General features: G+C 41.9%; 1 protein-coding gene across 1 annotated transcript in view; it reads left to right on the forward strand.

Moving 5' to 3' along the window:
• The window catches only part of COL22A1 (collagen type XXII alpha 1 chain), a gene marked incomplete at both ends in the record, with an annotated part of 240,887 nt that overhangs the window by 159,941 nt on the left and 54,038 nt on the right, over positions 1–26,908 (forward strand). Inside the window, 5 exons of the mRNA XM_080694710.1 lie at positions 936–989; positions 2,373–2,417; positions 6,549–6,596; positions 15,174–15,287; positions 18,110–18,163. Coding sequence (XP_080550836.1) covers positions 936–989; positions 2,373–2,417; positions 6,549–6,596; positions 15,174–15,287; positions 18,110–18,163 — 315 coding nt within the window. The remainder of the gene's footprint in view (positions 1–935; positions 990–2,372; positions 2,418–6,548; positions 6,597–15,173; positions 15,288–18,109; positions 18,164–26,908) is intronic.

Consider the following 26,908-nt stretch of genomic DNA (forward strand, 5'->3'; position numbering starts at 1 on the left):
AGAGTCTTTGTGCTAATTTTTGCAGATGAAAAAATTGAGATGAAAAAATTCATAGGCATGAAATTTCTAGCACGGCAGGATTGTAGATGGAGAGGTGCGTGCGAGAGGAGGGCTGGGCTGTGAAGGTACCAGAAGTGGTAGTGTTAGTTCTCCAGCAGGGGTAATTCTGATACACGCCAGTAGAAAGAGCTGGTTTTCACTTGTAGATGTATTTATAGAAAAGTCTCCTAGGAAATACCATTCATAATAAAATATATCTATACAATCCTCTGATTTGTTCAGAAATAGTCAACAGAATAGAATTGGCTTTCTTTTAAAAGTTGTAAATAGAGGGGCATGCTGGTGGCATGCCTGTAATCTTGGTACTTGGGAGGGTGACATAAGAGGATCACAGGTTTGGGCTTGAGGCCAGCCTCCGCAGTTTAGCAAGGAAATATGCAACTTGGTGAAGCCCTGTTTCAAAATAAAATAGAGCTGGAGGTGTAGCTCAGAGGTAGAATGACCCTGGGTTCAATCCCGAGTAGACCCCCCACATTACATAGTAAATGTAATGTATGAGGAGAGCATTATTCTGGTCTTTAAACATGGAAACTTATTTAACCAATTAACAACCTCCAAGGCTGGTTATCAGTAGAATGTACAAGAAGAGTGCTAGGATTTGATCCAGGTCTGGGTCACCCTAAGTGCTGTCCCTTCCACTGAAGCGAGGGACCTATAAGGGGCCTAAGGTTCAGGCTCAGACTATAGGTTTTCCTGAGAATCCTTTCTGTGTATAGAACATGCCCACCTACAAAGAGCACAGTGAATTGAGTAAGCTGAGTGTGTTGGGTACATTATCTCAAATTTTTCATAGCAATAGGTGTTTGTGTAACAAGAGTTGACTCCCACCTTATTTGCTTACATTTTGGGCGTCTCTTCTCTTTTTTTTTAATCAGGGATCTCGAGGCTTACCTGGATTCCCAGGCCCCCAGGGACCACCTGGCCAAGATGTAAGTAAAGATAAATACCATATATTTCATCAAGGTTCATAGATTTACCCCCCTAAAGCCTACTATCTACCGTATCCTCCCCAGACCATATATCCAGCTTTGTAGCTCAGTCAAGGATTTCCAGAAAACCCAGGGTCTTTATTTAAAAATATTTGCTTTTCTAAAATTATTTTATTAGTGCATTGCAATCATGCATCACAGTGTGAGGCCCAGTGTGATGAATAGCATAAATGCACACGGTCTTGGTGTCTTTCCCCCCATATCTCCTCCTTTTCTGTGCACAGTAATGAAAGTGGTTGTAATATCTTCACATATTGCTGTAGCATTATTCAAACTGCTTTCTTTTTAACCCTCCATATTCCCATACCTAACACCCTTCTGTAACCACCTCCTACTCTAGAGGTCTCTCTTCACATTGTTTAAGTGGAATGGAGGGCCTCAGAGAGGGAGGTGGGGAGGAGAAAAGAAAAATCCCAAACTGGAAACTATTCCAATAATTCTTTGTTCACTCATGAAGTTATCTGTATCACTGTAAATATTCTCTTTGGGGGGACAGGGAAGGAACCCTGAGGGAAACACACAGTGAGTGCTGTGGGCATGTGTGTTTCTGTAAGTCTGACCCTTACCATGATGCATAATTACAATGTACCAATGAAACAATATAAATTTAAAAAATGGAAAAGCCCCTCATATCCCTTCTTCTCTCTGTAGTTTCCACATATGAGAGAAAACATGCAAATCTTGACTTTCTGAGACTGGTTGTTTTCACTTATCATGCTATTCTCCAGTTCCATCCGTTTTTCTGTAAATGACATAAATTTGTTCTTTATGGCTGAGTAAAATTCCATTATGTGTATATACCACATTTCCTTTATCCATTCATGTATATATAGACAGCTGGTTGGTTCTATAATTGAGTTATTGTGAACTGTGCAGCTATAAACATAGGTATACATGTATTGCTATAGTATTGTGATTTTAATTCTTAAGGAAAGTTACCTCCTACTTCTTGTCTTCAAATGTTCAAATTCAGCTGCTCCCCTCTCAATTTTATGTTCTAAGAGCCAATACCATGGAAGTACCCTCCTTTTCAAAGCTAATAACCCTGCCTGTGTTTGGAAAAACCATTTTGAAGGTGCAAGATAGGTTTGTATAGGTCATTGTGTGTATGTGTGCTTGTGCATACATGCTTTGTGTGCATGAGCTGGTTTTAGTTTTGCATTTAGGACAGGGTTGTAGTAGGACTACTATTCTCTTCATAGATGATTTGTTTTTCCCATCAAGTTTCACAGGGTAGATACAGAGGTGGATAGAGGGTCTAGGCATAATAGATCAGGATTATATGTGTATCGCAGTTAACACTTTCTTCCTTTTATCTCTTAGGGTGCACCAGGAAATCCAGGAGAAAGAGGGCCTCCTGGAAAACCAGTATGTCATCTTACAGCTCTGGATGAATGCTGACCATCAGCAAGGGCTCCCGGGAGAAATAAAGCACAGCCCATATAGTTCAAGAGCCATTAACAAGGAGACTTTTTACAAAACCTGGGCAGAGGGAATAGTATGAAATGTTGTAAGACCCAGAGATAAGTCCTGATGGAGGGCTGTTGCCTCAGTTTTACCTATGTTCAGAGCCAGTGAGAGCTGGGCAGGGGATATGAGCTGGAGCTGTGGATTCAAATCCTTAGCAGAAAATAAGTCTGTGTCTGAGGGCACACCTCTCAGCCTCCCATGTCCTGACCGTACTTCCCAATGGCCCTGCACAGCCATGGCCAGCAGGCAAGCACACCCTGGGAGACATTTCTAGGGTCCAGCCATGGAACAGAATGGAAAATAGAAAGTGGATCTGAGGATGATAAAGGGACCATAGCAACATGCTAAAGAATGACCAACTCACCCTTTCCTACCCCATGGCTGGGAAATCCTCTTGCACTGTTCTGAGTGACAGGCTTGTGTCTCGTGAGAACAGTAGAAGTGGGAAAAGTTGAACAGAGGTGGAGGTCCCTGGGCTCCGGGTTCTCTGCAGTGGGGCTGGAGTGCAGCCAGACTCCCTCAGGCTTTCCCAACGTTTAGCACCTTCGCTTTTAGACTTTTCTTCTGTGTGAGTTACTGATGCTAGAAATTCCCAAAGGATAAGCCAGATAACCAGGCCATGGACCAGACCAGAGGAGAAACCATGAGGATAAGCAGGCCTGGGTGGGTGGAGAAGTGGCTATGCAACTGAGAGGAGTTAGTTGATGGAAAGATGCTCTTTAGGATGGAAGAGACAGGAGCCACCAAGATGGGGAAGTCCTAATGGATTCCTGCCCCAGACAGGCCTCAGGCATGAGCCCACAGTTTCACTTTAGAACCAAGATTCTAACCTGGAAGAAGCTTCACCTTGGGATGTATTTAAGAGGTAGCTTTTCTTTCATTAGCCCACTTGCTATAGGTTTCAGATAAGGACGCAAGGCATAGCAGTCCTATAAGCTCAGACAACCTTCCCTCTCTTCCCTGAGTTGGTGGGTACAGCAGAGACCAGAGCATGGATCCTGGATGTCTAGAAGGCTCTGAACCTAAAGACTTCATGAATGGATGAGCATATTCCTGTTGGAGGTTGGAGTAATGTGCTCACTCACCTCCTCTCTTTTGTGGAGTCAGGTTTATAGCAGCCAGACAAGCCCCACAGAAGCCATATTGTCATCTCAGGGAAAGCCCAGGACATAGGGGACAGGGAGAACTCAGATGACAGTTCAGATGACATGTGCCACATCTAGACCTCAGCACCTCCTGCAAAGAGGATTAAGTCAGAAGACAATGTGGTCCACCATGGATGTTTCTCTGCTGTTTTCTATAGGACAGAGAGATACAGAGAGAGAAAGAAAAAGCCACAGAGACAGAGCCATAGAGACAGGGATATAGGCAAGAGAGACAGACACAGAGGAAGTCAGAGATGAAGGCTAGATATAGAGAGACACAAAAACAGACATAAAAAGATAGTTCAGAGAGGAGAAGGAGATGGAGATATAATCAGAGAGAAGAAATATACTGAGAAAAATATGGAGATAGAGAGAAATCTACTTTGGACTACCTTTAAATTCATGAATCATATCCCTCCCAAATGGTTCTAAGGATGGCCAGTGACTCTTAGGGTTTCCCTAAGAGTCACTGACCAGGGCCATAATTTTGTCTGGAGTCCTCAAGACCATGCTCAGTGCCAGTGATTTGCTAGTAGAACCATCTAGCTTTCCACAAAGCTTGGAAAATGGTTATGCTCATGCCTATGGCTTATCCCAGTGAGATATTTGTTAGTCACAGAGGAAAAGGAGCCTAAGAAGGAGTCCAGGAGAGATCACACTTTTTGCTGTGTCCTTCTTTGGGATCCCACAGATGGCACTCAAGTCTCCTAGCCACAGCATGTATCTCCATGCTTGAGGTCTTGCAAGCCTTGATGTAGAGAGTTTTCATTGGGAGTTGGTCATAAGAACAGAGGTACACACACAGCTGACCTCAACTATTCAGCCTTCAACTTCTGCAGAGTTCAGTCTGCTACTGCATGGCCCTAAACCCCAACCATTAATCACCTTGTTAGTGTTGAGACTCTGCCTTGATCCAAGAAAAGATACCAGGTAAAGAGAGACACTGGACAGATAGGACATCCCATATATTCATATATTCTGAGATTAAGAAAGATCAGATGTGCCTGGCACAAACCCAAAGCCAGCGCAGCTCCCAGGACAGCTCCTGGGTCTCCCTCCCCACTTTGGGGCTTCAAGCTCTATGCCTATTGTTGAACACCTGAATGGGAAGAGAGGTTAGATTTTGCCTACACAGCTCCAGGAGCAAGTTGAGTGTCAACTACTGAGAAGACAGAGAAAGGGCTCGGGCTCATGTAATTGAGCTCCCACACCCCCAAACTTCCCACCATTTATTCTCTTAATCTATTGGGTCTAATCACAATCTATGTGGCCACCTCTGAGGAGGCAGGAATGAACACCTGCTTAGCATCTAGAGCCACTTGTCCTAAGCCACTGCACCCTTGCAGACCTATTCCTGCATACCTTCCTGAGACCTACCTTGGGAGGTTTATGGAAGTTGGTTGCAATATGGCCTTAGCAAAATCGTCTCCAAGTTTCCACTGGATTTGAACCCACTCCTCACTCTCCCAGTTATGTCACATCTCTAATGGCGCTAACAAATAGCTCAAACGACAGCATAGAAACATTCCAGGTCATGCAATGTTGGCAGCATAAAAATACCCCAAGCAGAACAACTTGGGCCCCCTATTATTATAACTGTCTCAGAGAAATGTGTAAGACTTCAAGATAAAAACTTTCCATTCTAAAATTAAATTTTTATTAAATCACTATTGCAATAGTTGGCCTTTCTCTAGATAGCCTTACTCCTATAATTAGGAGTCACTGGCCTTTCTTGAGTGGGTTCTTGTATTTCTGCTCATAATTTCTTCCACAAATCCAGGATTGGGTTTCCCCAACCCCAGTCTCTCTTGGGTAGCGCCTTCTCAGAGCAGCCCAGAAAGTTGATTGAACATCTAAGTACAACATGAACACATTTCTAGCCACTTTAGCTACCTCATTCTGCAAATTATGTTCCTACTGTCAGGTTGTTTGTGGGTTGCAAGATGGGACAACTCTCTTCTGGGGTCAAGACAGAAAATGGCCGGAGAATTTGTTTTAATTTCAAACTCTCCAAGATTACAGATGACTCATTAATTCATACACCAGCAATTGAACTTTTTCAGAAGGAATCACCTGCCAAATGTTTAACTATGGCACTGACTCCCCATACCACAGGGAAATGCATGCAGCCTGGTATCCAGAAAAAGGGTCCTCTGGCACTGCTTTGCATTGCACAGTTTGAAGTTTAAAAAGTAGCTCCAACCTATAATTCTTACCTAAGAGTCCCTTCTTTCTTGTAACAGTTACCTTTTATTTCTGTCCACCATGCTGCCAGCCTTGGGTCTCCTGCACCAACAAATAAACTGAGACCTCAACCTATCTTGAATTGGCCATGATCATGAAAGGTCACACTCCAACTCACAGTGGGGTTGAGTATAAACTCAGTTATCTGCTACTTCTTACATGTCATCAGAGGTTTTGTAGTTACTCCTGATTTCTGAAATCTCCTCTTCAGAACTAAAGACTTTCAGCCCATGATAACAGATGAAGTTAAAATGCTGTTTCAGCTGTGAGAGCTGAAGCATTGGTTTAAATTCATACTAGGATACTGGGCTGTGAATGACTTTGAGCAGCAGTTCTGGGAAATTGACGACAGTCCGATTCTTGCAGACAGTTTCGATGAGGATGACCACCAGGAGAGGAGAAGGGGCCATTGAAGGGGCCTGGTGACTAGAAAAAACTGCAGCCATTCTGATTGGCAGGGCAGAGTCTTCTTTTGGTGGCTCCTGGGTTTGGGGCATTGCATGGGCTGCTGTGTTCTATGCACGTTCCAACATCATATGAGTTACAGCTTACACTGTGAAGGCCATTCTGTTCTAAAGATGCATGGAGCATGCTGTGTGTATGTGTGTATGTATGTTCTCATTTATTTTTACTTTGACAGGGATCTTCTTCAGTATTGTCTCCAGGGGACATAAACCTCTTGGTTAAGGTAAATGCATACAATAAATGTGCATGTGTATTGACAATGGTGATGGGGAATTAGAGATCTCAATAATTCTTTGAACTAATATTTGGTAATATTAATAATAATAGCAGCAACACTTTTTGAGAATTGACTGTCTGCCTGATGATGAATCTATGCTATCTAATATGGCTTCCACTGGCCACATGCGTCTATTGAAATTAAATTAAAATCAGCTAGGTATGGTGGTACATGCCTGTATTCACAGTTCTTGGGACAGAACATCACAGGTTCACAGACAGAAGGATCAGTTTCAAGGCCAGTCTCAGCAACTTAAGGAGACTGTTTCAAAGTAAAAAATGCTGGGGTTGTATCTCAGAGACAGAATGCCTCTTGGGTTTAATTTCCAGTACAAAAAATAAAAAGTACAATTAAACTTCTAAGCCCTTGTTCATACTAGTCACCTTCCAAATACATGATACCTACCTGTGGCTGGTGGTTCCCTTATGGGTCCATGTCAATATAGCCAGAAAGTTCTGGAAAGTGTTGTGCTAAATGCTTGACTTGCATATCTTATTCAGTTTCCATATTCTCTGCGGTAGATTCTATTCATGTTCTTATCTTGCATATAAGAAAGTTGAGACACTGCGGGTCAATGAATAAAGTAGAAGAGACTCTTCTGGGAATAGGATTCAGTCCACAAGGATCAAAGGCCAGCTTGAAGTCCATGCAGGAATGCTTGCATTCTGAAAAGGGCATAAGGTGGAACCAAGCAGCTGGTTTATGGATCCTGGTAGCTCAAAGCCAGAAGTCCAGGTTCAGGGCAGGGAAGCCAGCTAGTGGGCCTTAAGCCAGAACAAGTTCAGATTTGTTGCAGACCTGTCTAGTTTTCAGAACTATGCTTGTTCTCCCTGCAAGAGGTAAAGGCCCTGAGAGGTTGAGCATAGCTCTTCTGGCATAGGGCAGGTCAGCACATGGAGTGGTACATAAAGGCCAGAGTGCCCGGTGCCTAATTGCTGGCCAAGGCCTCAGGTTGTACCCGGTGAAGATCTGAAAAAAACTGTACAGGAGAGGATGAGGGGAAAACCCACATCACAGGAGGAACAGCTGGCCACAGCCTGTGGGAGACCCTTCACTGTGTCTTCTTCAATGTTTTGTCCTAACTTTGGGTGAAGCGTGACACTGGACTTCATGTCAGGGGCCCTTTTCTCATTTCTTATGTTCTGGAAAACATTAGATAATGTCAGAAACCCCCTAGTTCATGCATAATATCAAGGGAGCAAAACAAAAGAATACAAAAGCCTTCTCATTAGCCCAGGGCTTTTGTCCTCTATCCATTGAGACGCCTTAATAAAAAATGAAACATTTTATTTTAAAATGATTAGTGGCACAGTAATTATTGATTTTTATTGACAAGAGAGTTTTTCCCCCACTGTCAAGTACACGGCAAAAAATCATTATCTATTGATTCAATCCATGTTTGTCAAAGGCTGTTATTAACCTAGAACATTTTTCATAATAATTCTGTAAAGAACAGTGTTTGCATCAGCCCCTTCCTTCCAGAGATCTCAGTCTAAAGATGTCTCAGTCTTTATGCCAATAATAATGGGAGTGCATGCTGTGAGAAGTAAGCATCATGCATCACAGCAACAGCAGACAGTTAGTGTTCTCCAATGGATGAAGGACATAGCAGTGTCCACCTGAGCAGCGGAAACCGCAGAGGGGCGTTGAGCACCTGCATTGGGGTGATACAGACACTCCTTGATCTCATGGAGACGTCCGCATAGAGACTTGTGGACACTCACCTGGGCTTGGGTGGTAGGATCAGGTGTGAAGAGCTGTCTTTAGCTCCCTGTTTTCATAGTCAGCTGCTGTTGAATGGCTACTGTAGTTCCAAGCCAGCAGGTCTAATGGAGGTGACTTGTGGTAAGAGCCTCTGCTGTTGGAAGGCATCTTTTATTACAGAATATTTAACTCTGCCTCAGGGTTTTAAAGCTTCACATATCTCATTCTGATTGTTGGAAAACTGCCTAGGCAGCAAATTCATCTTCTAAGAGTCTCTGTTAAATGGACTTCCATAATTGGCTCTGTGCCCAGGGAGGATGTCTCCATTAGGAAACTCCCTTGCATAAATATTTTTTTATCTGATCCCCACAAATAGCACTGGGGTCATGTTCTGATGATGTCTGGATTTTACAGATGAGGAGGCTGAGGCACAGGGAGGTAAGTGGCTTGTACAATTCCATGAAGCTAGTAGTGGCAGGCCCAAGATTCAGACCAAGTATGACCAACTCTAGAGGCTTTGCACACAACCTCTCCACTATCATATTATACCTCTGCACGAGCCAGAACTTCCTGCACATCTCTGTTGAAAAATAGGCAGATAGTAAATTCCCTGCTTGTCATCTAGAAATTCCAAGATGTGGCTACACAGTCCTGGGTAGTAGTATTGTAATGAAGATTCAAATATCCAGTAAAAGGTTGAATGAGATAATCTAAAGATTATTTCTACTCCCAGAAGCAACTATTGTTCTTTCTGCATAGCAAAGATTGTAATATTTCTTCGTATGGCCACCATTTTATCTTGCATTGACTTGGTAGGCTATGCTACACTGAAAACAATACCACATACAATGACACAGTGAGCCGACTTTGCTGAATATATTTCAGACAAAAGGGAGGGAAAATGCAGAAGAAAAATTACATTTATAGATTACACACAGTGAACACTGAACCATTCTATGAACTTTTCATATATTATTTTTTATTATTTATTTATTTATACATTTAAACTTTAAAATTTCAACAGAATTGGGTGTGGTGGCACACACTTGTAATCCCAGTATTTGGGAGGCTTAGACAGGAGGATTGCACAGGTTCAGAGCCAGCCTCAGCTACTTAGTAAGACTTTCAGCAACTTACTGAGACACTGTTTCCAAATAAAATATAAAAATAGGTTTGGGAGTATAGACTAGAGGTAGAAGACCATTGGGTTCCATCCTGAATATCACATACTCAAAAGAATTTCAAGTTTCCTAATGTGGGAGAATGATCCTTGTTCACAGATAAGGAAGTAGACTCAGACTGAATGAGTTCCATGAGTTAACTTAGCCAAATTTTTGAAGCTAAGATTGATGATCCAGGACATTTAATCTTTGAGTAGAGCAAGACAGTTTAGAAAGTAAAAAAAAAAAATAACAGAAACCATAATGGCACATGTGGCAGATAAAATGCCCTGTGATTTTACTGTGTGCTAGGCATTGTGTTAAGAATTTTACATTATCTAATTTATCACAAGACTTTGTGATCTCCATGCTACATATAAGGAGACAGGCTCAGAGATGAAGCCCTGGTTCCAAATGATTAGAAGATTCAGTGGGGTATGGACACGTTTACCTGGTTGAAACAGGACCCTGTGCAATTTCAAGGAATTCAGAGAAAGTGTAAAGTGTCCTTGGAAGAAGGTATGAAGATTCAAGACCAACTGGGCGTCTCAGTGGCTAAGGAGACAAAAAGAGCATCAGTAGGACTGTGGGAAGGATGGGTCTCTAAGCCATTGAAATCTTGAACTGGGTCAGTATGTGATTGCAGCGACCTCATATGGGGCTGCTGACAGATCTTGTCTTCAAAAATGATCTTTCGCTGGCAGTGGTGTTGCATGCTTGTAGTCCCCATGCTTGGGAGGCAGAGACAGGAGGATTACACTGGTTCAGAGCTAGCTTCGCTGGATTAAGAGACCCTGTTTCCACGGGAATATGGTGACCGAGAAAAGTGGGGCTTAAGAGCCCCGCTAACAACCAGTCTCCATTACCACAAAATCAGTGCCTTTAATAGCCAGAAAACACCATCACCAGAGAAACAAAAAAATCACCAGGCTCCAGAGAGAAAGCGGACTGAAAACAGAGCTCAGAGCCACAGAGGAGATACACCGGCCTCACACCTGAGGACGCGACAGCAGCGCCATACTGCCGGCGGCAGCGGCGAATTCGCCGGACAGCTACAGCAAGCCGAGGTGAGCCGCTGCAGAACAGCTAGGAGGGATCTTTCAGCACAGGGAGCATCTAAAGCTCCCAGTGGCTGAGCTCAGCACACGCTGCAGGGACTCAGAGTGGAACTCAAAACCAGAGAAGAAAAAATACGCCAAACTCATGGCCGAGGGCGTGGCAGTGGCTCCATATTGCCACCGGCGGCAGCAGCAGTGAATTCACCGAGTCCAATACAGCTACATCTGCGTACTCAAGAACAGTGAGTCAAATTGTGGGCCACAGAGGAGAAATCCCAGTACTGTACTCTCTGGGACTTGACCCAGTGGGGAAGTGGCGGTGGCAGAGATATCACACCATAGGAGAACGTGCAACCTGGCACCCCCCATAGTCTAAAGCAGCCTCTATCGACTCCCTGGGTCGGAGACTCTGTGATACAACCCAGTAAAGGAGTAGTGGGGTCAGAGATACTACAGACTCGAGATCCAGAGCACCTTAAGCGAAGTCATAGTGACCCAAGGGAAGAACCCAGAGAAGGCACAAACTTCTGAAATCATGGGAAAGAGGAATAACACTGGAGCAATGAATGCCCACAACCACATAACATCAGAACCCGATAAAACAAAATCAGAGATTTCTAGAAGATCAAATCAGGAAAATAACTGTAGAAATAATAGAGGTGCTTCGAAAAGAACTCAGAGAGAGCAAAAAAGAGATAAAGGATGTAATTAATGAAGTAAAGGCCTCAATTCAAATCATGAACAACCGATTAGACCACATGGAGAACAGAATCTCGTTCTTAGAAGATGATCATTCCAAAAATGAATGCATAGTTTCTAATCTAGAAAAAAATATCCGACAGCAGGAATCTGACATTGAAGAAATATGGGCCCATTTTAAGAGAGCTAACCTAAGAAAAATTGGAATAGAGGAGGGAAAAGAAAGTGAAACCAAAGGGATCAACAATCTCTTCAAGGAAGTAATAGCAGAAAATTTTCCAAACATAGAGCAAGAGGTTGATACACAGGTCCAGGAAACTTATAGAACTCCCTTTAGACAGGATCGGAGAAGAGGATCCCCACGCTACATAATTGTCAAAATGACCAATGTGGAAGCCAAGCAGAGAATCTTAAGGGCAATAAAAACAAAGGACCAAGTGACATTCAGAGGCAAACCAATTAGAATCACTCCAGACTTCCCAAACCAAGTCATGAGAGCCAGAAGGGCTTGGAGTAACATATTCCAAACTCTGAAAGAAAACAACTTCCAGCCAAAAATTTCCTACCCAGCAAAACTTTCTATCAAATTAGATGGAGAAATAAGAAGCTTCCATGACAAACAGAAACTGAAGGAATTTATGTCTTCAAAACCAGTGCTAGAGAAAATACTCAAAGAGATTAACTACAAAGAAGAAATAGGTAACACACACCAGAACCAGAGAAACAAGATTTTCCATCCAACAGACAACTAAGATTGGTTATCTGTGGAGAGTCATTATTTATGTTAGTCTTTTACCTACCTCTAAATTGTATTGTTTGCCTTTATTATTGTTAATTTTTAGGATGTCTAGTTGGAATATTAATATACCATCAGATATAGGATTTGGAAATATTTTATCCCATTCTATTAGTAACTTTTAACTCTGTTTACATTGTCTTTGGATATATAATATTTTTTTTATTTTTTAGGGAGTTTGTATACTCTTCTGTTGCCTGTGCCATTGAAATCATATCCAAGAAATCACTGCCAATTTCAATGTTGTGAGGTTTTATGACCCAGATTTTCTTTTAAAAATTTATAGTCTTAAGATTTATATTTAGGTCTTTTATCTATTTTGAGTTAATATTTGTATATGGGATTAGGTAGGGGTCCAATTTTATTCTTTTCCATGTAAGTATTATTTTTCAACAATATTTAGTTAAAATATTATTATTTCCTCCACCAAATGTTCGTGGAAACCTTGTCAAAAATAACTTGACAATATAGGGAAGAATTTAGCTCTAGGCTTTTATTTAACTCCAATGGTTTATATATCTGCCTTTAGAATAGTACTACACTGTTTCAATTATTGTAGCTTTATATGGTTTGAAATCAGAAAATATATATCTTCTAGCTTTCTTCTTTTTCAAGATCGTTTTGGGTATCTAGAGTCCATATTCCATATTAGGATAGAGTTTTTTTTCTGAAAAATAAATATATAAATATATGATAGTTTCACCTAAAAAATAGAAAAAAATATTCTCTGGTAAGAAAGAAAGCAAAAAGTAATATTGAAATGTTATCTTTAAGTCATCAAAAGCTTGGTATCAGACAAATGAGACTGTTATGTGAAATTATCATTTTTAATTTTGGATAAAGTGCTATAATACTAGATGTGAACCAGTAAGCCAAGCATGGGAAGGAGGGATGGGGAGGGAATAGGGTGGGGATTGGGTGGGGGCTGACTGGGCGATGTGTGAATGTATGTCTACAAAAGTTTGTATCCCACTATGATGTATGAATACAGTGCACCAATAAAAAATAAATAAAAAAGAGACCCTGTTTCCAAATTAAAAAAATATATAAAATAGTTCTGATAGTGTAGCCCGAAGGGAGCTGGGTTTCCAGGAACCCCAGTACCACCACAAAAAAAAAAGAAAAATTATCTTTCATAGTCTATAGTTAAAAGGAATGATAAAATATTAAGCTTTTGTATTTCTCAGATACTCTTTCTTTCTTTCTTTCTTCTTTTGGTGGGACTCAGAATGGAACCCTTCTGCCTCTGGGCTACACTCCCAGACATATTTTTTAAAATTTTATTTGGAAACAGGGTCTCTTAAGCCAGCGTGGCTGGCTTTGAACCTGCGTGATCCTCCTGTCCCCGCCTCCCACCGCGGGGATTACAAGTGTGTGCCACTACGCCCAGCTCTAACTCTTGATACTATGAATAGCACTGCTGAGAATGGTTTCCATGTTCCCATTACCACTTTTCACTCTAAGTCCAGCAATATCTCAGTATCCAGAATCCTTGCTGTCATCAGGCTATCTTCATTCCTGTCTATCCATTCATCCATTTAACTGAGTGTCCATATGTTTATCCATCCATTTATCCATCCACCCATCTATCCACACTTTCAATTACCAATTGTCCATCTATCCATTTACCTATCCATCCATTATCTATCTACTCATCTGTCCTTCCACCATCCATCCTCCCACCCACCAATCTCTTCCTTAATACCTTCATTATTTCCATCCATCAATTATCCTTTCATCTGTCCATCCACCCATGCATCCTCCCAACTGTTCATCCATCCATCCATCCATCCATCCATCCATCCATCCATCCTCCCATCCATCCACCCACCCACCCATTCGTTGTTGTACCATTTCATTGCTGTATATAAATTTTAAGTACTATAAGAGAAATCCTAGAAACAGGTGATTTTATCTTTGCTTTATTTATTGTTTCAAACAATAAACAGCAACCAGTTTTCTTCATCTTATTTCATTTACCCTTAATTTATATACTCCAGTAATTAGCACTCTTCATCCCTCTCCCCCACCACACACACACAAAAACAAAACAATCGGCTCCTCAGATCATCCAGTCAAGGTAGATAGTACAAGATACAAAGTTGGTCTGTCAGTTGGTTGGTGTCTGGGTCAGTCATATGGTTCATTATTGAATTCACACACTTTGGCAGAGAACTTGTTATAAATTGTACAGAGTTAAGATGATTCTACCTCTGTGATATGAGAGCTCACATTTTCTTTTTGCCTAATTGGAGAGAATGGAGGTATAAACAGACCACTTCAGCAGTGTGAGATGTGTGTGTGTGTGTGTGTGTGTGTGTGTGTGTGTGTGAATTTTGGGAACTCCTGAGGACCATGGGAGTATGATGAAGAGCCCATGCCCATCCTGAAGCTATTGGGGAGACTTCTTGGAGAAAGAGCCTTCTAACAAATCTTCTAAGAATAAATAGGTGTTAAGCAGGTAAAAGGAGGATGAGCTATTCAGAGTTGCTTCTGTGATGAAAAGCTTCACAGTCTGAAATTAGAGACCATGGAGAGGAATGCTGTTACCTTAGCCTGTGCTCATCAAATATGAACGCTATCAGTGTGATAGAGACGTATGGGCACGTAGCACTTGATGAACTTCTACCTGGCTGGCTATTCACTCACTTCCCTTTTCCCCACACCTGTTACTGAGATTGGCATTAGTAATTTTATAGATATGCACATCATCAATGGAAGTGTTTCCTTCACCAAGTGTTCCTTACCACCACCCTTACTATACCCTATTCATCACTCCATTAAGGCTTTTCCTTCATCTAAAATCACTCCTGTATCTTGATTACTTTCTAGCTTCCACATATGAGAGGCAAACATATGACCCTTAATTTTCTGTGATTGGGTAATTTTTGGCATAATTTTCTTGGGCTGCACTTCCAATAACCCAGACATATTAGCACTGAAATGTAAGCTTTTTAGACAACAGTATCTGCGTGATGACTCAGTCCACCACCTATTTGCTTTTCCATTTTTGTTGGCATTTAAAAATAAAATCCCATCTAGAAAGACAGGAACCAGGCCCACTTTTCCTTGAAAATATTTATTCATGTTTTCTCTTCTTTCTCAGGACATATGCAATGATTGCCCTCCTGGTCCCCCAGGCCTCCCTGGCCTGCCAGGTTTTAAGGGAGACAAAGGCCTCCCAGGAAAGCCAGGGAGAGAAGGCACAGAAGGGAAAAAGGTAAGGAGATAAGGAAAGTTGGTGTTTGTTATTGTAGTAAAACTATTCTTGAGACACCAACACTGGTGCTCATGCCTCTAAAAGGATTCAGGTTTGAGCACTGGGTCAAGGGAAAGGAACTATGGAAATGGTCGGAAGTAGGCTTCTGCAAGTCTGTCATAAAATTCTCATGATGACATTGTAATACATGATGCTTAGACAATTTTGCCCATTTATTTGACTAATCTCTTTCCATTCACCAACCTTAAATATTTATTCCAAACTAGCCACTAAGATCTTAAGATCCATAGACACATCCATCTACTAGCCATCCACTATCCATCCGTCTATCCTTCCATTAATTTCTCCATTTATATAACATCATCTATCCAACATCCATCCTTTTGTAAATCACTTTATCAGCCCAGCAATCCATCCATCCTTCCTTCCATTCACCATGTATTATCCTTCCTTTCTTCCTTCCTTTTGTCCTTCCTCTCATCATCCATCCTTACTTCCATCTACAATATGTCCATCATCACTCCTTCCCTTCATTCTTCCACCCATCCACCAGCAATCCTTCCCTCCTACCATCACCCATCCTTATATCCATTTGTCCATTAATTCCATTGTCATCACCTGTTTTTGAAACCCTATTAAATATGTCCTATATGTTAGTCAACATGATGACACAAAGGAAGGCTGGAAGAAAATGACTGAAACCCTGTTTTCCTGGAGCTCATGGTGTGTTTGGGGAAGAATTGAGGTTTAGAAGTTGTAATATACTTGAAACAAAAAATATTCTACCAACTCGGAAAAATTCTCCACAAAGATAGAAGTGAAAGAAAACAAGAATTAGATTAGATGTGAGTATCATCAGATGCAATCTGCTCAGAGATTGCAGTGTCAGAGAGAAACTTCACTATTGTATTTAGCTAAGCAGAGCATCCACCAATTGCATGTATGTTCTCAGGATGAGCAGTAACTAGTACTAAAGAAAGAGGACCAAGTGGTACCAATTGTCACACATGTTTACCCTAGATTTTTCTAGTACCAAGAATGGCCATCTGTATCACCTAATTGGCCTAATGCAAAAAGAAATATTAACTCCTCCCATCTTTATGGCAGGAGGTAGTTTTGTACCTTGGGGAGAGGTTCTTACCATCCCACAGAAATTTGAAGATAGAGTGATCATTTTCCTTGCTGATGTAGTCCAAAAAGATAGATCTCAGGTCTTTGAGGAAGACGTTCCTGGATTACAGAGTTAGCAAAATCCCTATTTATATTTTAAGATGACTTGTTTATATTTTAAAGAAAGAATTCACAATAAGTTTTCAAAAAGTGAGCATTCCAAAAAAAAAAAAGGGTTAGGAAAGGGAGGTTTCCTTTTATTTTCATAAGGGAGCATTAAATCTCTCTTACGTGATTTGCATTTGTCCTACGAGGGACAGATAAAAATGCAGATTGAAATTGACTTTTATTCACATTTCTGGACCTTAAACAGCACCATTCTCCCTCCACTAATCCAGCTATGCTAGTGCTTTTGCATGTGTGTGCCAGAATCCCAGAAATTCCTCCATGTGCTCTGGAATCCCGCAAGGAGACAATCCTAAGATCGATGCAGCTAAGAATATCATCAGTCATGTTTGTGTGTTTTTACATTCTTGTTATGGGTCTTTCCCCTGGCACACTTTTAATCAACATCTAATATCATTTAGTTCATTAAGATGGAATTAGGTTTGGGGGTGGATCAGGAGTCTTCACTTTAGAAAATCATCAGATTGACAATGGCTCCCTGGATGAAATATTCACATCACTTAGGGGTATTTTAGGTAAAATTTTCTTATGAATCTTCATCACAGATCATACACATCACATTTTCCAGGGATGAGATGTGCATCATGTCTTATAACCCAACAACCATAACAACTCCAGCAATTCTGATGTTCAGAACTACTTACTGCACTTGCCAGGTGGCTGAAAACCCCATCCCACCCTGGGCAGCTCCTTTTTAGCCAGAAGTTAACAATCCAGAAATAACAGATTAAGGAAGATAATCACAAAGCACCTGCCGAGTGTGTATAGTTATGCATGCACTCATATGTAAAGTACACACACACACACAAACGAGGTACTGCAACACTGAGACTCTCTCCCCATTGCTGCAGACCTCCTCTTCTCCAGTGTACCACTAATCTGTCATTTTATTATACGTTTGCTCAGAAACAGACCTTCACTGCCTCACGGTGTCTGGGGGCAGGAATCAAGGAGTGGCTTTACTGAGGGTGTTCTGGTTCTGAGTCTCTCCTGGGCCCTATGTGGCAGCCATCTCAGGATCTGCCTGGCAAGGAGTCTCCTGCCAGGCATCTCACTTCGTGGCTATTGGCTATGTGCTTGGGTCCTCACTGGCCATTGGCAGGAGGCCCCATTTCCTCTCACTCGACCTCCTGACAGATCCCAGTGCCTGTCATTTTTACACTGTGATCACCAAATCACACAACATCAATTCTGCCATATACTATTGGCCACATAAATCAACCATGGTACAAATAGGGGCTACTCAGTGTAAATATAGGAGGAGGGAATTGAGCCGCCTTGGTCGCTGGTTGTCATAACAACCAATCACATCAGTAGTGGTGATAATCAAGGCTGAGCAGCAACAGTCAGCACCACCATTGTGTCTACACCCTTGGCTCATATGTGCTTCAGGCAGGGTTGGCCACTGGGAAATCTCAGTGAGAAATCAGTGAACAGATGTACAGATCTGATAACCCGGTCATAGTTCTGGGCATAGACTCTGTAAACTCATTCTTAATTTATTTTCCTTTTTATCCTTGCTGTAGGGAGATGCTGGACCGCAAGGCCTCCCAGGGCCCCCAGGAACAGCTGGACCACAGGTCAGTGATTTTTAATAAATATCTACATGTGATAATTCTGCCCAAATTATTTCTCTTAGCTTAAGGAAGATTAATGCCCAGTGAAAAGGGGAATATTGGTATTAATATCAGAAAACCCATGTCCCAGGTTTTCTAATTCAGTTTCCTTGTGACCTTGATCTGGTCAGGTCAGTGCAACTGTAGACCTCAATTTCTTGTTGAACTGAGTGTTATTGCAATTCATGAAAGGTGCAAAAATATTGGAATGTATGGTACTTATTAGTTAAGACATAAACTTTAGGATCAGACACCCAAATCATGGCCTCCTAGTGATAAGAATACAAACAGCTTCAGAGATAGCTTAGAAATGAATAATAGAATTCACAAAAAACTTGAAACTCATTTACAAATATTAGGAAAGTGCTTCACAAAAGCAGGCGAGTGCTGCTGTCCTCTCATGAATGGCAAGGCTCCTGTTTAAATCCAGTAGGTTGCTCTGAATTCACCAAGTCAGGAGGTTTCCAGGAAGAATGAGGGATGATGTCAACCTCAGGATGAGCAGAAAGCACTCTCTGGGTGTCTAAACAGGTGTTCTTGGGCTGTGCTTGTCTAGGCTGCTGTCGGTGATGGAGTTGAGCTCTAGAAAGATACTGCATGAGTGTTAGCATGGGGTCAAGAGGGGAAAGAACTCCTATTCCTCCTACTCTTGTGCCTCCCTGTCATTGATGCTCACCTATGGGTGCTCCAAGGTGCCTGGTGGCCCTCATGCCACTTCAAACCATACACCCCAACACTCAGGAATGAGTGTGCCCCCCCCCCTTCCTGTATCCCGACTGCAGGTAGCATGCTTTATCTGACAGGTGAGGCCGTGTGAAGCTGTTTCTAGCAGAGAAAGGTCAGGTGCTCTGTAGCCTGGGGAGAGTTAGCTAGCCTTACTGCTTCTCTTTTTTTTAATTAACTAGGGAATTTCCAAGAGCAGTAGTCATGCAGTCTCACCATGGTGACAGGGCAGGTGAAATGCCTGGTACAGTGCGGGAAAATGATGACCACCATTGCTCTTTCAGCCTCTGGGATCACAGCCTGCTGCAGGGCCAGAATTAGAGTAAATACTTGGACAGAAAATGTCAGGGGAAGCCAAGAACCAGTAACCAAGACAAGTAATAATTTACCATGACATGTTTAGTTAAAAATTAATGCATTGGGTAGACTGGAAACAAAACAGGAAAACTTACAATGAAGGGAGGATATACTTTCCATTCCACTGAATTTCCTCCATCACATTTACCTCGTCCTAGGTTGTTAAAATCCTGTATTTGTCTTTAAATATTTTGCTCATTTTAGATTCTTTTGAATGAATTTTGACTTTTTAAAATACTGTAATGGAATGTTATTTATCCTGATTACTGAGGTGTTTGCTACCAAAGGTAAGTGCTTCACTTGCCTAGAAAATAATGTTGAAGAAATTATTATTATTATTATTATTATTATTATTATTATTATTAAAAGCAAGTAAGCATGCAAACAAAAACTTATAACCACAGCCAGTCATGTGGTGGATCAATATGAGAGATATCCAGGTATCTGAGGATGTGGCTGGCAGCGTAAGATGTTTATTATTTGTGAACCATAGACTTTCTAGAGATTTGGAGTTTTGACATAGCCAAGACCTGTGCTTTGAAAACTGCAGACAGCAGGTCTTAGCGTAAATGGAACAAGAGATTTTAGATGGAGAGACACCATGAAAGTAGAGCACCATCAAACATCTATGCTGTTCACTATCTATTGCCCTTCACCCCAGGATCATTTTTCGAGGCTCAACTCCCCCCTCAAGAATTTTGTGGGTCTGTGATTTCAGTGGATCCTTATGCAACCTTTACTGTCAGCCTGCTGGCTGCTGGACTTAGCCTTTACTAAGGGTTCTTCTTTATTCAGAAAAACAAAAACAAATCAACCATACAGATGAGTTTCCTCCCCTAAAAATGGACTAGTTTCTCTATTGGCTCTAGCTTGCATGAAGTGCTGATGTTTGGGGATAATGGCTTATTCTTGTTTCTCTGTAATTTACTTCAAGGGAGTGCTTGCTCTTTTAAATATAATGAGAAAGCCAAACAAAACTTCCAGCCAGAAAAAGAATAAAACTTAATGTTGCATCTGAAATACAGAGTTCTTGCTCCTCCACTTGGGAGCTGATGGTGACCTTGAGATGTCTTTGGAATCATCAGTAAGCCTCATGGTTTGGCACTTGCTGTGTACTGAGTGTCTGAAGGCTCAGGTAACCTTCTTTCCCTGATTGTCACTTGAGATGCTCAGCAGAGTCACCCGAGGTAGAGGGCCCATGTTACAGATGAGAAAGCTTAACTGCCTCAGTCAATACTGTCACTTCTGTAATACAAACAACTAACCATACAACTTACCAGAAGGAAGATTTATTTTCTCACAGATTTTGAAGATGTAGAGGCTCAGTCCATGTCAGGCCAGGTCTGTGGAGCTCAGAGAATAGCAGCAGAAGTGGAGAGAAGGAGAGGGATACACTTCACCCTCACGTCTTGGCGGCCAGCAGCAGGAGGGTAGAGGAAGGGCAAACTATATAATCCCCAAGGCCATGCCCCCAGCGACTTCTCCTTAGCCACCAAGCCCTGCTTTTAACCATTGCTACCTTACTTCTGCGAGGGCTTGGCAGACATTCTAGCTCCTCCATTAAGTCAGGTTTAGCGAGATTAAATGTCAGCAACAAAATCAGCAGGTAATATAGCTGAGGACCCACTCTCCTTAGTGCCCTATTATACTTCTAGTAATAATACCACCATCAGCACCTAGGACAGCTCCCAACGGGGCACTAAGCTTTAGTCTCTGCTGGCTGTGATGATGCCTTGTCAAAAGCTTCCTCCATCGCCAATTACTATTGGGAAATGAATTAGAGGGTGGTCAATGCCTCTTTTGAATATTCACAGGCCTGCATCTTGGTTCTTGGTTTCAAACCCAAGCCAGTTTCTTTGCTATTTATCTATCCCATATCAATCTGTGTTCAGTGCAACTTATGGCATAGCACCTCAGCTGAGCTCACAAACACAAAGATGAATTTGTAACCTAAAAACTTGTAAACTGAAAAGGAATCCAATGACAGGATCCTTAGGATCCCTGTTAACATCGTTTCTGTCACTGAAGGCCTCCAGTGTCCACTGGCCATGTACCTTTCCAAAAAGGGGTTGGTTCATTAGTCTGCAGCTGTGATTTCAGTATCTGGGAAGCAGATTCACCAAGGTTTAATTTGGAGATTTATAGCTACTCCCTTTAGGGGCTGGAGTTGGGAAAGTTAATGCCTGAGTCCAAAATGGATCTCCAGTCTAGGGTTTGGAAACTGCATAGAGCATTGACCTTAAGGGACATGACTTGGAGATTGCAGCTGCTATAATGACTGTGACCCATAAAGAGGAGAGAGGACCAAGATGGTAAGCCCAACCATGACCCCAGGAGCATGTGTTTTCTCAGTTAGATGTCAAAACCTCCCTCGTATTGGATGTAATTATAATGTCCATTATGAAAAATGTCTTATTTTCTTCTTGTTGCATATTAACCAGCCATGTAATGGGGTCTGAAGGGAGTCTGTGGTGGGCCTGGAGACATCCTAATGAGCTGAAGAATCTTCACTTGGAAGTTCTGGATAATTCTGGAGAGGCAGAGATAATACTTGTTTCCATTGAACCTTCCAGAAAGGACACACAGTAACTCGTACTTGCCCAGAAGCCTGCCCTCTTTAGGAGCAGGCATCTCTCCCATGCACAGATGCCTTAGTCCGGAAAAACTGAAAACCCCTTAAACGGTTTTCTCTCAAGTCAGGAGGTACAGAGAAAGGTCAGATTTGGGTCATGCATTCCAAGGCTTGTTGCTGGGATAGAGAAGAAAGAAGATAGTGGGTAAACACTCAGGAAAATCAGGCTGAGAGTACAAGCTCTCAAAACAGTAGGCTTAAGGCTGGGCTTAGGAAGCTGGTATTCCTCCTCCCACTTGCCTCTTATTAGTGGAATGAATCCACTTGGTCATTAGAGGACTTGGGCATTTATCTGACTTCTCTGAATCTTAAGTTCTTCATGTATAAAAAATTGGTATTCTAGTACACAAAGAAAAATTGAGGACTGAACAAGAACGCGTTTACAATGTTGAGCATGTAGGAAGCACTGGATACACGTGGCTGTTAGTAGACTTCATGTCATAGCCCTTGACCCACTTGGTTTAATAGCAGCTAACAGAGTCTCAGCAGAAGAGTAAATGACACTCAGAAAATAAGTTGCATAGGACAAAGGAAAACCTGGAGAGGCCACCTGGAGGAGGTGTGATTTTAGGTTGCATTGTGTGGAATTAGGTAGTGATTTTCCAGGCATCCATGGGAAAAAAAATAACCCAGCCTGCAACATTCAGAGGCAGGACTTGTCCTGAGAGTAGCAGAGACTTATTAATTGGAAAACTTAAGGCCCTTTCCTCAACAGGGATTTTGTTTGTTTCTTTGGTTGGTTCTGAGTATTGAACTCAGGCATTCTACCTTTGATAGTCCTCCTTCCCTTTTTGAAACAGGATCTTGCTAAGTTGCTGACAGTCTCACTAAGTTTCTGAGGCTGTTCTTAAACCTGTGCTCCTTTTGTCTCTGCCTCCTAAGTAGTAGGATTACAGGTATCCACCACCGTGCTCGGCTCCTCAACAGTTTTTAAACTACCTGAGAGAATCAACTTTCCAGCAGTGTTACAGGGCCAAAACCCTTAGTATAGCCCTTGGCACAAAAGTCACCTTTAAAAAACTTGAAACTGCAATTTGAAAATTATCATATTTTTATAATTCATATTTATATTAGTCTATAATTAAACATGATGAAGAGTAGACCAAAATTGTCTTCCAAGCCAGAAACCTCTCCACAAAGGTAGAAATGAAGAAAAGCAATTTTAATAATGAATGAGCATTAAACCAGAAAGGGATGCGCAGCTCAGGCAATCTGCTAAGAGACTGCAAGGTCAGAAAGAAGCCTGACTCTTGCACCACCAAGTAGATGTGGTCACCCAGGCTTCAGTCTCAGGATGAGCAGTGACTAGTCCAAAAGAAAGAACTCATCAGCACTGTTTGTAGTATGTGTTTACCTTAGATTCATCTGGTCACTGGCATGAATATCTGCTTTAGCTAATTGGCTTTATCTAGAGGAAAAGTAAATGCTTTCAATATTTATGATAGGAGGTCGTTTTAAACCACTGAGTCCAGCACCTGCCCGAAGTAGTCTCCTACCTTCTACAAGAACTGGTAGAAAAGTCATTATTTTTCTTGCTGATTGTATTACAAAGAGATGGTTCCCAGACCCTGCAAAATTCATTCCTGAGTTCCTTGGTCTTATATGAGGCAAGAAACTTATTTAGCTCTCAAAGGGATTTACATACATTTTGAGGAAGCAGAGAAAGAACTTTCAGTGACAAGTTCTCTAAAGTAAGTACTCAAGAAGGGAGGAGGTAGTCTGTTTTCTTATTTTAAACATGGAGAACTGAGCCATTACAGAAGCATTTCAGTAAACAACTTCAGAGTAGAACTGAACTGCACTGGCATTCCCCCTGAACTGGCATTCTCCCTGGAATAAATATCCCAGAAAACAAGGATGTTATCTCTTGTGTGACCTGCTATGTCCCTGTTGCATTGTAATGTGGCTGGTCTGTGGTTAGCCTGGTCATCAGTCCTCCTGCGTACAAATCCAGTGCTAGTGGCACTATAAAACCAGTGGGACCAGGCATCGTGATCAAGGGAAATAGCTGAGAAGATAACTTGGGCAGAGAGAGCCAGTTTGGCTATTTGATAATGAGGCGCTCATTATCTCTGCACGTGGTTCCAGATCTTGCTTTATATTAGCTATGTAATCTCAGAAGAATACCTTAACCTGATCAATCTTCAGATATCTTATCAAAAACTCTGTTAATAGCCCCTATGTCAAAAGTGACTAAATTAGATATCATGGGCATATTATTTTTGGCCTCAGCTTAGAATATAAGCAAAAAATGTGTTTAATGGGATCTCATGTGGAAAGCCCTGGCAGAGTGCCTGGCAGGGCAGGGGCTCTGTAAATGTCGGCCCCCTTTCTGGAAGGAAGTGTGTCAGCCCTGGGGGTGGATGTGTTTGTTTTGATCTTTGGCTGTGGTGGGCAGGGAGACAGGGACAACTGTGAGGATCTTAAGCTGGCAGCATTTTCACTGTTCTCAGTTGAGTGTGGGACGCACTCTAAAGCCAGACCCAGAACTGGAATTTGGAAAGAATGGTTTACCTTTGAAGCAACTATCCTAAATGTCAGAGGGAGCAGTGCCACTGGTCCCTGCCACCTCTTTTCAATGATTGTAATGTGGCCTGCAGACATTGTACTGCCTTTATAGATTTAGAAACAGTAGCATAATTACCTGCGAAAATGTTGGAATAAGTGCTCTTCTCAATGAACCTATTGCTTTTTTTCTCCTCTGAACAATGGCATCTGGCGCTTTGCAGACTTTAGCTCATTGACTCGTCCAGATATCCCCCTGGGAGGGAGGGCAAGAATACTATTAAGTAGTCACCAGTGAACTGTTGAGACTTGACATTTCAAGGAAAGAATTGTACCCTGCAGGATCCTCACAGACGGGCCTGCGCCCTCATCATTCTTTACTGGATGAACAAACTGAGACCCAAGAGGAGGCATGATCTGCTCTTCAAAGAGAAGGAGCAGAGGGGAATGGAACCAGAGCCAAGCACGGCTTCCTGCCAAGGACTTATTTTACTGCATAATGCATCATTTTAAAGGAACTGGAGTGTTTTGTTTTAATAGCATTTTACTGAAAGGATTTACTAGTGCAGTTAATGTAGGGACAGGAAAAGTGGCAGTTAAGATTGGGACCTTTGAATGGTACTTTTAGGGTTAGTCTATAAAAATAGTTTTGATAGGTTGCATATTCTGAGTATCTTGATGGCCAAGACAGTGATGATGAGACTGGTGGGGATGAGAGGAGGCTCATGGTGGCCATGGTGGTGGTGATGATGATGATGGTGGTGATGGTGATGATGCTCGCAGTGATGGTGAGGATGATGGTAATGATGAGGTGGTGAGGATGGGGATTAGAGGCAGATGATGATGGTAGTGATGAGGAAGATTATAGTGGGGAAGTTGAATATAATGGTGTGATGGTGACGATGATTGATGACATGGTGATAATAATAGTGCAATGGATGATAGCCAATGTGTTCTGAGTGCTAACCCTAAGCCTGCCACTAATTTAAGCACTTAGCCTATTTTATATCTTTTAATTCTCACAACAAGCCTACAACCAAGATACTATTAACATTATCTCATTTAGAATTAAGGAGATAGAGCTGAAGCATTTTGTCCATTGACCCACAGTAAATGACGAAGCCAGGATAAAAACGCAAAATTATAAAAGCAGTAATTATAACTAATGTGTGTGAGCCATCACTGCTACAAGCTCTGTGCTAAGAGTTTCTCACATATTGGCATCGTGACATCCTCTCAACATTGTGTGTGTGTGTGTGTGTGTGTGTGTGTGTGTGTGTGTTTGCATGACTTGAAATTTTACTGAGCTATATACTTAAAATGTATCAATAAAAGTCTGTAAAAGTGAGTAAGAAGCGCATGTCTGGAGGAAGTCTTCCTGTGGAGCAGAGCCTGCTCTGAGGCCTTGTTGGGACACAACACCAACCGACTTCACCTTTCTTATGTTGCAACCTCATACCACTCTCTAAGACCTAGAGGCACTGAACAGGCCCTGGTTCTAATCCACTCACTCCAGAGACATTAGCTTCCTCCAGAAGAGTTCTTTTCTCCTCAGCCTAGATGATAATACAATGTCCTAGCCCTGTCCCATGTTCAACTAAATCTAGTTTCAAGAGTTGATACTCTAGGATGACACGAACTGGACTCCACCTTCCTTCCCAGCCCCATTTTTCATGCCTCTTACATAGTACCCCAAACCCAGTTGAACAGCTTCACCATCATTTTCCTAGCCAGACCTTGTGGTTGTTACCCATCTGCTGCCAATACACCTTACACCCAGCAGAAGCTTGTGAGAAAACATCGAAAATGGATGGGTAGACAGACGGATAAAGGAATTGTTACAGTTTGGGGGAACTGTTCCTGCAGACCCTTTTAGGCTCCCAGAAACTGTTCCCATAGCCACAGGTCCTTGTTAAGAACTGGGGTAGATATAACACTAGTCAGAACCCTTGCTGAAAACTTTAATGAGTTTATTACTACAAAGATAAAAATATAGGAGACAGTTTACAGCCCTATACCATCCCGGGATAGTATAGGGGTGTAGCTTGAGAAGAAGTCACTGGAGTTCAAAATATAAAACAGCTTTTATAGATATATAGTCCCCCATCTTGCTCTACCATGTAATCCTGTGACCTAGTTTAAGTCTGCCCCTTAACTCCATGCAGGCCTCTTTTGTTATACTTATGGGGATTTCTGGCCTGTAAAAAAAACCATCCTGCTTTATTGCAGGTATAAGCCTAGGTTTCTTTAAGACCAGAATGATTCACAAGGTCAGGGGCCACAAGGTATATGCTTCCCTTTCACAGAGGTCAGTGCCCATCTCCCACACTCTTGGGGCATTCTTAGCTTTTTGCTAGATATCATTTATTATGCAAACCTGAGTTTAGAATGTGAAAGTCCTAAGTTCCAACTCCTCTGGCTACTTTTTCATTACTTTTAGTGAGGGTAATTTGCATTATAACATTATAACAGCTACCTGAGAGCCTGGCAGT

The sequence above is a fragment of the Muscardinus avellanarius genome, assembly GCF_963383645.1.
Source record: "Muscardinus avellanarius genome assembly, chromosome: 4".
Classification (NCBI taxonomy): domain Eukaryota; kingdom Metazoa; phylum Chordata; class Mammalia; order Rodentia; family Gliridae; genus Muscardinus; species Muscardinus avellanarius.